The sequence below is a fragment of the Pteropus vampyrus genome, unplaced genomic scaffold (assembly GCF_000151845.1).
Source record: "Pteropus vampyrus isolate Shadow unplaced genomic scaffold, Pvam_2.0 Scaffold14, whole genome shotgun sequence".
Taxonomy (NCBI): Eukaryota; Metazoa; Chordata; class Mammalia; order Chiroptera; family Pteropodidae; genus Pteropus; species Pteropus vampyrus.
In genome coordinates, this window is record NW_011888795.1 from 5,052,201 (window position 1) to 5,065,673 (window position 13,473).

The 13,473-nt window shown below is 38.4% G+C and overlaps 1 protein-coding gene across 4 annotated transcripts in view; it reads right to left on the reverse strand.

Annotated features, from left to right (window-relative positions):
- Positions 1–1,129: 1,129 nt before the first annotated feature.
- TP63 (tumor protein p63) overlaps positions 1,130–13,473 on the reverse strand; it is a 214,546-nt gene continuing 202,202 nt past the window's right edge. For 3 of the 4 annotated variants that reach the window (XM_023525778.1, XM_011381554.2, XM_023525783.1), the window contains 4 exons: positions 8,293–8,450; positions 5,937–6,081; positions 4,537–4,630; positions 1,130–1,605 (listed from right to left, as the gene is read on the reverse strand). In XM_023525778.1, coding sequence (XP_023381546.1) covers positions 1,309–1,605; positions 4,537–4,630; positions 5,937–6,081; positions 8,293–8,450 — 694 coding nt within the window. In that variant the 3' untranslated portion in view covers positions 1,130–1,308. The remainder of the gene's footprint in view (positions 1,606–4,536; positions 4,631–5,936; positions 6,082–8,292; positions 8,451–13,473) is intronic. The other variant, XM_011381558.2, reaches the window with a different exon arrangement.

The following is a 13,473-nucleotide window of genomic DNA, read 5'->3' on the forward strand; positions in this document are numbered from 1 at the left end:
AATCAATACTCTTATTTTAAACTTTGAGGAGATAAACGAGCCTCTACATGAAGATTTTTATAGGAGTGTCTCTAAAAGAAACATCTACTGAATAATATTATTTATATTTCAAAAGGTCTTCGAAGAATTTTGATTCATGGCTCACTGAGACCTCTTACTGTTTAGTGGAGATTCAATATTTCTATATAATATCTGCTTTTCTTGGATATTCTCAATAGACATTACAACTTCACTGTAAGAACTGGATAGATGGCATTCATCCCAATCAACTCAAACTTAATTCTATCAAGGGTAGCAAAGGTGTAAGTGAGTTAGTCAATCTACTAGTAAAATTTAGTTATAATGCTTTTATAATGGCAGCAGATGTTTTTCCAATAAATGCCAAGAGATCAGGTGTTTGGTAGTGAATTTAAGGGAACTGCTAATACATCCCCAGATACATGATACCAGGTATTTTTGAACTGGCCATGGACCTTTTAAAAATTTTAGCTATACTCCATATTCTTCATTCCCAACCTAAAACAAGAGAGGGTATTTTCTTTCTCTAGCGTGTGATAATGTGAATATAAACCTTTTCTTGAAATTGAACTAAATAATCCCAAAGTGAACCACCATCACTAGTAGGAATGGCAGTAACACATAATACACCAACACTGAGAATCATGTACATATGTATACAGTTTCACCCACGTAATAAGCAATGGTAAATACAAGTGGCTCTATCCAAAGATTTGATGTGGCCTGTGTTTAACATCAAAAGAACTTAAGAAATCTATACATCATTGTCACTTACACATACCATCAAGCTCTAGATATGTATTAACATACATGATACCCCTTGAGAGAAGAGGTATAGATAAACTATCCAAAGCAAGTAAATTAAAAAAAAGTCAATAAGTGCAACTCAATTTCCTTTCCTTTAAATTATATTTTAACAATACTCAATGCCCCCACTCAAAAATATATATCATATATTTATATATTTATATATATAGTCTTAGACTATAAGGGTGAAAATGCTTTATAAAAGTCAATGAGACATCTCTGCAGCTGACGAAGATACCCACTGCTTTTTTGGCCCCCTTCTACCTTGCTGTGACAACTTTAGTTCTGTCAAGCAATAGATTTGAGGGCTTAAAGCCAGAATCAGGGTGGAAATTAGGCAAAAAGTAGCCTCTTCTCCTTCCCTTAAAAAACTAGACTGAGAAGAGGAAGGAGATAGGGAGAACGTTTGGAAGGTCAAGCAGTAGTGCCTTGTAGGGAGCTAGGCAGATGGGAAGAGAACAAAAAGAGCTCAGACATTAGTGCTCACTCTCCCTCCTCTTTAATACGCTGTTGCTTGTTGCGACGTGCATCCATGTCAAAGTTGAAGTCATTCCACTCATCGCGGGGTGGGAAGGAGATGGTCTGGCGGAGGGTGAAGCGCACAGCATCAATAACACGCTCACCGCGGGTCTCACTGGAGCCCACACTGACTGTGGAGGTACCACTTGGGGTCCGCAGGAGATGGGGAGGGGAGGAGAAGTCATGGAGCTGCCGGTGGTCCAGGATGCCCTTCCAGATGGCATGTCGGAACTGCTCAGGGATTTTTAAACTTGCCAAATCCTGTGCAGTAGGAAAAGGAGTCAGGGAGAATTAGGACAAAGAGACAATCAACATTTAGTCTACACCATTTTGTCATTCCCCTGTGTTCTGGTTTAAATGACGTGTATTGATCTCTAAACTGGAAAATAAAATTAACTCTCAGATAACCTTTGGCACTATATGTAACTAAGCACAAAAGTACAGCTTTGAGGGGCCATCTCTGCTGTGGATAACATTTCACTCTTTCGCTACTGGTCTCGCTTCTTCCATTAGTAAAATGGGGACAGTATTTAGATCAGAGGGCAAAAATTCCAAAACAAAAACATAAGGTAAAGGTACCTTCTGACACTTAAATGTACATGGCTCTAGTCATTAGGAAAAAAGGTATTAATGGAATGTTGCCAGCACTCAAATGAGGAAATGAGAAGAAAAGATCAGGTATTGAGCATTTTCTACATGCCAGGCACTGAACTAATTATTTTATTTTCATGATCTCATTTAATGCTCAGATTAGTGATAGATATTATTACACCTAATTTTAGATATGAAAGCTGAAGGTCAGAGAGGTTGACAAGTCTAAAGTTATACAACTAAGTGAATGAACTGGGGAATCAGGACATCCTCTCAGTCTAAAACTGCCCCAATGGCCAAAAGGCCTTTTGGTATTTGGACAAACCAGGGTATCAACATGCAGAGTATGTGCTCATGTTCTATAGATGGGAGCTAGAGGCATTACAAATATGGTTTACCTTAACTAACTGGTAGTATCTCATAGTTATCAACGTCAGTGCTTCATTAGCTTGTTTCAGTGATGGCTCATGTTTCTTTATAGAACAGCATGGTGGGTAGAAATGACTTTGTGTATGGAGACAGATGACTTTGACAAAGTTTCTCCTACTGACATTTACTGGCTCTAGACATTCATCAAGCCACTTATTCTCTACTGGGCCTCATTGGTAAAATGGGATACAATTCCTTTTTAGGTCAACGGATATTGTGGACTCCTAGTAAATGTGGATATTAAAGTATTTTGCAAATTATAAAGCATATACTTTAAATCTTAACCATTTGTATTATTATGTTATGTTATTAATCCATTCTTGCATCTCAGAGGGGATACTTATGAAAACTCCCAAATTTAACCACATTCCTTTTCCAGGCAGGGATGCCAAATAACTTAGACTGATATTGAGAGACAAGCTGAAAAAGTGGCATCTATTTCCAGTAATGAGATAGAAGAAGCTGGGTGAAGATGCAGAAATTAGATAGCTTCCCAATATTTCCCAATTTGGATATTTGCAGTATGGATACTCCAATTTCCTATTCTAGCAGAAGAATATGTTATAAAAAAAAAGAAATCCACAAATACATAAGTGAGCATGGCTCTTTACACTTCTGAATTTCCCAGTAAGTCCCAAACTCTTTGTAAACTAGGCTCCATTAATCTGCATGACTCTCTGAATAGATTTGAACTTATAACTGACAGGTGAGAAAGCTATGGCCCAGAGACTGGCATAAGACCTAGTTAATGCTAGCAGAAATGTACTAGTGAAGAGCGGCTGCAGATCCCAATAGCCAAGGGTGCACACTGACACACTCCCCAGTGCGGGCAAGTGAGTAAATGTAAGGTACATCTTTAGAAATATAGGGAAGGAACAAATTTCCTGTTCCATTTTGTAAGTCTCTCACACACAGGGCAACTTTATTCTTCAGTGGATGAACATCATTGTAAAGTTATCTGAAACCTGTCAGAACTGACCCTTTAAGCTTTTTCCACAGTTTTCACCTATAATTTATTCCATCAGGGAGCAGCAGCCAGGGGTGACTTATGGGGTAAATAGGGGTGGGCATAGGGGCGTCACAGCATAAACTTGTCACCACAGGGCTGGGGCATTCTCATGCTGCAAGGGCATCTCTAGCATCGGTGCTCAAGGAGGGGGGAAAAAAGAGATCCCAACTAAAGAAGCAGAAGCAGAGGCAGAGTGTCTTCTTCCACCAGTCCAAAGGGCCCTCTGGAAGCTGGAAGAAAGGATAGTAAACCCCAAAGAGACCAGCATGAAGGGTAGTCTGGGAGGAAAATCAGATTGCCTTAAACTAGGACAATATGAGCTCCCATATGAGTAATAGTGCCAGGAGTGGTGTAGGAAGCAAGAAAAGTCCCCTCCCATCCAGTTTGCTCTAAAGACAAACCAAAGAATGTCAAAGCCAGAACAGGGTGATTTTGAATCCAATTTGATTCACTGAGACCCAGAGAGGCAAAGTGATAACCTCAAGTTCTCATCGCTGCTAACAAGCAAAGTTGGGACTTGAACCCGCAACCAGTGATCTTTCTCAATGACCAGGGATGTCTGGGCCCTATTCTGACAGAATTGAAAATGAACATATGGTTCTTACTGAGAGAAGCAGCTGAATCCCCCCTAAGGTATTACTTTAAGGAAAAGCAGAAGAAGCCAACTAATAGAGTTAAAGACCAGAAGTTTACACCTTAGCATTCTATTCCTGATTCTGTCATCAACTCATGATGGCAAATGACTATATTGTTGTCTCTCCATGTTTTAAAGTGAAAATAATACCACCTGCTTCCTGCTATCCTCCTTGGGATCTTATACCAGTTAATAAGAACATCCCAAAAGTTCTCTGAATTCTTTAGAGATTATAAATTTCTCGAAGGTGGGAATTAGATCTCCTCTTTCCTACTCCGTATATAGTATGCATGCAACAGACAACTGACTGATCAAACGAGCTGAGGAAGATTGATTGCTAAGCTTCTCAGAGGTATAGGCTGAGGCCTGAGAATCTTTCTAATATGGTTATGGAGTCCATCAAAATTGAGGATTAGGGGTATGACAAAAACAGATTTTAAAACCAGGGGGATTGAACTACAAGGCGGATGTCATCAGAGGGATAAAATGAAGAAATAAAACTCAAGAGAAAATTCTGACAGTTACTTACATCCATGGAGTAATGCTCAATCTGATAGATGGTGGTCAGCCCCTGGGTCGTGAAATAGTCCAGACATGATGAACAGCCCAACCTCGCTAAGAAACTGCAGAGGGAGGAGGGAAGAGGAAGAAGGAAACAGAAAAAGAAAGTTCACCCCAACTGCATTGGCAAGATAAAGGAAAACCCAACATTTTGCCCTGGGATGCCTTACAGAGACTAAGGGCAGATGAAATGTTAAGTGGTCCTTGGATTTGAGGTTTGGGGATGATTAATGACTTGAAATTTAGGTCTATAAAAATTAGAATCAACTGTAAGGATTCTTGCAGAGCAGTAATTTTCAAATGGTGTCTGCATCATAAGGGTTCTATGTAAGTGCCTTAGGAGCCATTGCAGGGGGTGAAAAGAAGGACTCAGCCCTCTTGCCTCCTGGCTCTTCAGTACAAAAAAGAGCATCTCTACTTTGTTTTGTATTTGGGGGTTCTGAGATGGTTCTGAAAATGGAACCTGTCCTTAGGATAGGTCATTGTAGGCCACTATCCAAAGAAGTCATTAATGCTTTTTGATTTATGTCTTCCTCAAAATACAGACTCCCTCCTTTATGGTGCTGGTCTCAGACCGACAATGCCACCGCCATCATGGAGCCAGAGCTGGGTGGAATAAGCCATCTACTTTGCCATTCCTTTAAATGACACAGCTAGTTCTGATGCATCAATCACATGGAGATTGACACACATTAATCCAGCAGCCAAATGAAAGAATCATTCTGTACATGAAGCAGGGGCAGACAATGTGCACTAGGCATGAGATTTGGGTGCTTTTCTTGCCTCCTTGAGAAATAGATCTTTCAGGCTTCATGCATTTCTTCTCTTCTTGTTATCTGAACTCCCTTGCCTCAAGTGTACCTATTTCCCATGTTATAGCAAAGCAGCAGAGGCCATCAAGTTCTTGAAAGCTCCTGTCATTTTTGCTAACATCAAAACTTTTTTATGGACATCCAACTCCAAAATAATAATCCCATGGTGGCTGAGAGCTATGAGGCCTAGAGAGCAGGAAAGGGAGCGAGATAGCAAGTTTGCTGCCCTTTTGGGAACCCCAGCCCTGAGCACCAATTTGAAGGCCACAACTGAGAGTATGAAAATGTGAGGGAGGAGGAAGGGAGAAAGTGAAGATGGGGGAAGAGGCATGGAAAATTATATGCCTATAAACTCACATTTTCACTTTTTCCCATGTTGATTATAGTGGTGTTCCTTGATTAAATACTGCTGACCACTCCATGGATCAGAGATAATAGTGGCTGTACTTAAACCATAGGGCTGCTTTCTTTCTTTCCAACTGTGCTATTAACTTTGGACAGTGTCCGCCCTCCACCACCCAGAGATGCTTAGGACAGGCACATGCTGTGGACTCACCTGACAAGGCTGCAATCTGTGGGGTACGGAGGTGGGGGGGTGCAGTGAGAAGTGGATGGCATGGAGAGTGGGGGAGGGAGGGCCTGGGTGGGGCTGAGTCCATTCATGTCTCCAGCCATTGGCATGTGGGTGCCCATCATAGGAACTGAACAGAAGCAGGAGGAACAGAGAGGGTTACTGCCGTCATCACGTACCAGCATCCCAGTGGTCCACCTTGCCTGGTTTGATGTTACCAAGGGCCTAATCTATCAAGCTTCCTTTTTAGCCTTATCTCTCATGACGCTCCTTCAAGCACCCTACATCTCACCGATCAGAAAAGTCACCTAAGTCCAAACTAATTACACACCTCTTGACCTTGTACATTCTTTTAGGACAATCTCTTCCCACTTCCTTCTCTGCTTCTAATGCTCTATCCAATTGCTCACTGCTCCTGATGTTAATACTTTCCTCCTTGTACTTGCCTTCATGGGTCACATGACTACCTCCCTCACTAGACTAATCTCTTCAAACATGGAAATTAGATCCTGTACTTGTCTAGATCCCCACAGATCCTAGCACAGTGCCTGGCACAGAGCATACGCTCATTAAACATAGGTTAAGGGGACAAATGAACAAATCTGTGAATGAGAGAGTGACCTTTAGAATATCTGTTTGGGAACAGGAGGATTTATTGAAATATTTATAGAGAACCATAAACCATAGAGAACCATAATAAGGAAGAATGCAATAAAAAATTCCAGCTCTTTCTTATGGTCCATTTCAGAATCGTATTTGGGAACACCACCAAAACTGGTAGTTTTTTACTAAACCATAAACTGTAAACATTCACTTACAGAGAAGAAAAGCTTAATATCAATTATATTTATGAAAAACATTTTGTCTTCAAAAAAAGAACAAAATAATATGTCTACAAAAAGATAAATGTAATTTGCTTCTACTTTAGTGAATAGTAGTATGCATAAGAGGAAAGAGCTCTGCAATGAATTGGTCAGCTAAAGGGCACGGGCCCATCATGTCTCATGGATCTCCCCTCCGAATTTCCTGATGACAGCAATGGAAAATGGTGAAATATAAAGAAGAAGTAGGCAAACTGTGTTACACAAATGTGAAGGATCATCACCATTACTACTGTTTCATCATCCCAAGAAAAAGCTGAGGACTATAAGATGTCACAGTAAAGAAAATTATGGAAAAAGTAAATGGTTTCTTTTCCTTTCATTGTCAAAGTCGTAGACCTGTCAAGGGGTCAGGTTTTGAGCCTTAGGATGCAATTTCACTAGTGAGAGAGCAGTCTGGCTCTAATATCTTTGTGGCCACAACCGGCAACCATATTACATATATCTTCATCTCATTAAAACCTGAACATGTGCCATCAGACCACAGAGAGTCCCAATCCTAGCCTACCTTAAGGTCTTTAAGGAAGCCTACTCTCTTTAAGGCAACACTGAAATACAAGTTTAACGGCTTGATAAAAATGATGAAGGATTTTCAAACACAAGATTGAGGCACTGTTTTATGAGGAGGATTACAGGATATATGTATAGTATTCAGGCTTCTGCATCCCTGAGGATATTATACATCCTTCTGCATTTTTACCACTATGTTCTTTTTTCTTTCAAGTTTGGTATCCATTTTGCTATATTAGTTCTAGTGAACAATATAATTATATTTACAACAAATCTATATACCAATCATCATCCATTTAGAAGCCCAATTCTCACATTGTCTTTTATAGTTATACTTAGTTGTTATGAGGAATCTGTATGTAAATAAGTAAATGGGAAACTCCTCTCTATGCCAATTCATTAAGGACTATGACTAGAATGGAGCAGACAAGTTGAGAAGGCCAAGACTATAGGGACAAAGAATAATAAAATGTTAAATTTTCAGAGTGATAATTTTAAGAATGGAAAATTGAGCATTAGAGCAGAGAGGTGACTTGTCCATAGTTATATAGCTAATATTGCAATAGAGTCTGGACTATAATCTATTTCTCTAGATTGTAAGTCCACCACACCATGCTACTTCCCACATGTTGGATATATTTCCATTTGACTATCTCAAAAGTTGTGGAAGGTGGGTCACCATCCACACTGACAGGAAGTGGACTGTTCTTTTCACAGAGATCTTTATCCCTAAGAAAGGAACAGCCTTCCTCATCTTTACCAATGTGCTTCGTAATGAACCACACACCTCAAAGTGAGAAAAAGTTCACTGTAAGAAACTCAAGCCACTCAACTTTGATCTGTTCTGTCACTTAGCTTAAGAGCAAGCCTTTCCCCCACCCCAGAGCAGAGTCTTCCTTTAACACTAGCCCGTAGGTCCTTCAGCTACCACTAAAGGGAGTTGCTCTTACTGTTGGCTCCCATGCCATCGGGAATAGTGGTGGGAGTGAGGGCGTTGCGCTGCTGAGGGTTGATAAGCTGGCTCACGGAAGGCAGCTTGTTCATGCTGTTCATTTTGTTCAGAGGTGGGGAGCTGTTACCGTATGAAGACTGAGACTGCATCGAAGTCCTAGGAACACAAACATTGGAATGATGGTGAGCATGGGACACTCAAGAGTGGGGACTGGTCATTTCCAACAGGTCTCAGATTAACACATGGCCTTAAACTGTACACTTGCAAAATATTCCTCCAGGATTGATGAGAATAATTTATCTGCATTTCCATCTGAGAACTCTTCTTGACTAGGGAGGGATCACAAAACTATCATCAAATTATATTTTTCCTGAATGTATAGAGTGCAAAGTTGAATATCTTCCCAAAGAACATCCTTTGTGAGAGGGAAAATGATTGCATCCTCCTTTTTCTGCTATTTTTTTTCTCTATCCCTTTCCCCTCTCTTACCTGTCAACTCAAATAGGTTTCAAAATCAATAAGGGAAAAGAACTGAATGAAGACTCTAAGGCTTATGAAAGATATGGAGAAGCCAAACTCAAATAGCAGCTGAGGCATTTCATTTTAGCTTCCTAGGCCATTTGAGATATGCAGAAAATAACTGCAGAGCCAATCAAACAAGGCCTTTGGCATCAGCCCCTGCCTTCATGCAGAGGCCTTGACATGGAAACATGCTTTGTCAGTTTAGACAGATGTTCATGGGACATAAAATAACCTATTGGAATGCTGATGGCCTCTCTGTACAGAACCCTGGAGTCCGAACAACTATTTTGTTGACTTTCCACAAGTCTTCTGGGACACAAAGGAAAAAAAAAATTCCATTCAGCATAATTTTAATTTGAAAATTTATTAGAGTTGGTTTGTCATATTATTCACTATATTACATATGATATTCCCTACTCAACTGGCTTTCTTGACTTTTTCTTTGAATACAGAACTAATGATACCTACTAGAAATAGGGCAGGATATAAAATCAGAAAATGAAAGTTTAAGTCTTCCTCCAGTATATATTAGGAAGCTCTAGGTCCCCATGCAAGCCCTGCCTTTGTTTTCTCACATGGAAACTATATAAACTAAAAACATACACTTACTACAGGAACTAGATATTAGAGCTAGGAAAACTAACAAGAAATGGCTCTTTGAGAAGTTCACAGAATGGTGGATACACGGGGATGATAACCCCAGCTACCTTGTAGGGCTGTGGTGAGAACTGAAAAAGATGAAGGAGAACTTTATGGATGATATGGCATTAACCGTGAGCAATTATTGTGACCATAGAATGAAGATTGGACTTCGAGCATGTTTCTAACATATGATAGAAAAAACTCCCTTTTTAGACTTCTCAAACGAAATGTATTATTTTGTTCCTGTTTGTTTTTTCCCTGCTATAGCTGTATTTATGTTAGAGGAGAGAGAAAAATGTTTCCTTGAGTTTTATTTCTGTGTGTGTGTATACACACACACACGCACACACACACACACACACACACACACACACACAACTATTTATAAAATACAAATTTCGAAGGCTGTATAAATGAACTCGGGTTCCAAACAAACATAATATAATAATGTTTGAAAACATAATAAAAAGTGGTTCTAGCACTTGAGTGCTACAATAGTACGCTTGGTCTTTGAAGCTGATATTCTGCTCTCCATAATTACACAAAATAGGAATGAATGGTCTCATTCCATATCACCAAAGAGTCATACATAAGGGAATTTGAGCAATATGCTACATACACATTTGCAAAAATGAGCATGACAATTTATGTACAATTAACAATTCAGCTGCATATTCCTATCACTGTCTTTAAGGTAGGAGGACACTGATTTTTCTCTTTAGTCCTTCTCAAGAACTCACAGTTTTAGATTCATGTTGTATAAAGAGGTGTTTAAATAATAAACCTACCCAGTTTTAAGATACTTTAGGTTACGAAACTCTCCTTTATCTATTTTGTGAAAGAGTCTCTCATCCCTGTGGAGGAGAAAATGGTATGGCAGGGCAGGGATGGGCAGAAATTATTATGCTTATTATACAGATGGGTAAATATAAGGTTCTAAGAGAAAATGTGCCAAGTGACACATTGCCAAATGATGACTAGAGAGGTCTCCTGGCTCCTAGTCCAAGATAAATAAGATAGTGTGGTGTGCATTAGGTTACAGAATCAAGAAATGGATGAAGTAGTAAGCAAGATAAATGTGAGAGATCGTGATGGTGCAAGAAACAAAGGATGTAGTAAAGGGAGCCCCTCAACTATCACCAAATCTAATCCATCATGTGCACGAGTCAGCACATTTGGATATACTTAGGAACATCTGTAAGACCACATCAAAGTGCAAGAAAGCACAAGCAAGGTAGCCAAGAGATGTTTTGCCAGGCACTTCTTCTAGCTTTGTCCACCGCAAATTACCTAAGATGCCTGGTTGCCCAGACTCCAGAGGCAGGTTGGTCCTGTGTGACCTACAGAGAATTTTATCTATCTCTCCCATTCCCCTAAATCAGTCAAATGGGCATCGCTTGAACCAATAATGTTCATCATTAGGAAAATAAAAATATATTTAAAAGCTTTGCATTTCCCCCGGATCCTCAGTTATAGTAAATACCTTCTTCCAAATCCTGTCACAACTCTTTTCCCTTTCTCTTCATGTTTTTTTTTTTTTTTAACCATTTTATTAGTTCATTTATTATAAACCACTTAAACTGTTTTTGAAAAAGGTAGGTCAGAAACTACATATGAACAAAGAAAGAACATGCATTTTTGGAGTCAACCAAAATATCTAGGTTCACCTTCTAGATCTGACACTAATTAATTAATTTTGATTTTATACAAGTCTCTTGAGATCCATTTTCTTAATCTGTAGAACAGGCATGATACTCATTCTGGAAGAGTTGCTATGAAGATTAAACTGGATTATATGAAAGCCCCGGATTGTCCTATAATTTGTAGATGCTCAAGAAACATTGCTTATCTTTACTATTCTCGCCCCCACCCCACAATGTTTAATACTCTAGCGTTTGGTCAAGGGGATGAGAATTAATAGGAGGAAGTAGCACATATTCTTAATTGAACAAATCTAAAATTTAGGGTGAGCAGATGAATGGGAATAAGAGAGTCTGAACAGGTCAGAAATTCTGAATGTCCCTCCTTTAAGTGAGTATTGAAGCCACAAAAAGAAGGTCAGGGTAGTCTAATATATTAAGTTTGCAATGTGTGACATAAAAAGAATATTCTGATCATCTCCACGTGCTGTGGAAAAGTGAGCAAGGCTGAATAAATTTGTGACTGATTTAAAGGCCTTGAGTGGACATTCACAAAGACTGATGGTGAATCTGAAAAGATGAATAAAGTGTTCAAGGATAACAGGACCTGTGCCACTATGGTTTTCTTACCCATCCACCTGCCAAAACAAAACAAAGCAAAACAAAAACAGAAATGTAAGAACATAAATCTTCTCAGAAAAATAACAAGATGTAAGCCTCAGATTGTGTTCTCTAGAGGTATATGAGATTTTTCTAGAAATTCAATATAACAATTCAAAATAAGGGAAGGCAGGTTTCATGTATTTCTAGTTTTCAGGAGAAATCCTGGTAAATCCTAGTTCTTAATTCTAACAATTTAGGCTTCTGTGTACATTGTTAAAAATAAAATTCAATATCTCGGAGCTATAAGTGACCTTTAGATTGTCCAGGACTAGAAAGCAAGTTTCCTGATTCCTTGTCTAGTGACTATCTAGATGGCATAGAGTCAAAATTCTTAAGAAGACAAAAATTCGTCATCTTTTCCACCTTGCTGGAGATGCCTAGAATTCCACCAAAGGATTCTTTCTTTTGCCTTAAATCTTCCATTGCTAATTATAAAGCAACTCTTTAGTAGAATTTGATGATAGCTCAGGGTAAATCTATTTCATGAAACCATTTCTGGAGTACAGAATCTGAGGGCAGAAAAGAGTATTGAGGGGTACTGCAAAATACCTCTGGTGTGAGGAAGGTAAAAAAAGGGGAAGACGCTGAACATCAGAAAAGGATTGTTTCTTTAAATTTTCCCCAGTACTTCCCTGCCTGTAACCTTTTTCTCTAGCTGGGCAATCTTTCTTCTAAATACAAGGGCAGCATTTTATTTCTAGATAGATCAATCATAATTGTAAAATGTTATCCATCAGTTCAAATATGTTCATTTATATAAAAGTCACTATAAACACATCAAAAACTTTCATAAAAATTGGGTAAAAGAAAAAACAAATGTGAAAAAACTAAACATACTCATTAACCCTTTATGGGATTTATGAATCAAAATTATTAGATTAATCGAAAACACACTGCAAATTAAACAAGATCATCTAAAGTTACTAATATATTTTTATCTCAAACATAAAGATGTTTTTTTCCTGGTATTTTTCTAAGCTACTAAATTATTTTTATTTTGAACAATTGTTTTTGAAGCTTCTAAAGCAATTAAAGATCAGAATATATTGTTATTTCTTTAAAAAAAAACACTGGACAACAGTTTCAACTAAGATTTTAGAATGAATATTTGCTAATGTCTATGTTGCACAAGTCAAATTATTTAATAACTTTGGACTTGATTTAAATTCCTTTTGATAAATTTAGCAACATGAGATGTAACTCAAGACTTGTTCAGGGATGTGACTAAATGATACTATAGTGCCTGGTTTCTTATGATAAAATTAAACATTTTCGGGTTAGTGTAGGCATTGTAATTTATTTTTAGGATTGATGATATTGATACAGAGTATCTTGAAACACTAAATACTGACACAATGTAAGCAAAACTAAAATAACACTTCTATTACTCTTGTTCTTTAGACTTCCACATGATACTTCAAGTACTTAAATGAAAATATTCTTATTTAAGGAATTAAGAAAAGCAAGAGAGACAGAAAAGAAAAAAAAAAAACTGCAAGATAAACCAAGATGCAAAAGTTTATTGAAAATTAAAATCACACATCCATAAAGCAACAGCCTCAATAACAAGAAATCATTTTGACACAGAATCAAGAGCTGGTGATCTGGTATGGGGAAATGAGGGAGAGAGATTCCTAAAGTGTTTATGCTATTATTTCGAAGTGTGTGTGTGTGTGTGTGTGTGTGTGTGTGTGTGTGTGTGTGTGTGTGTG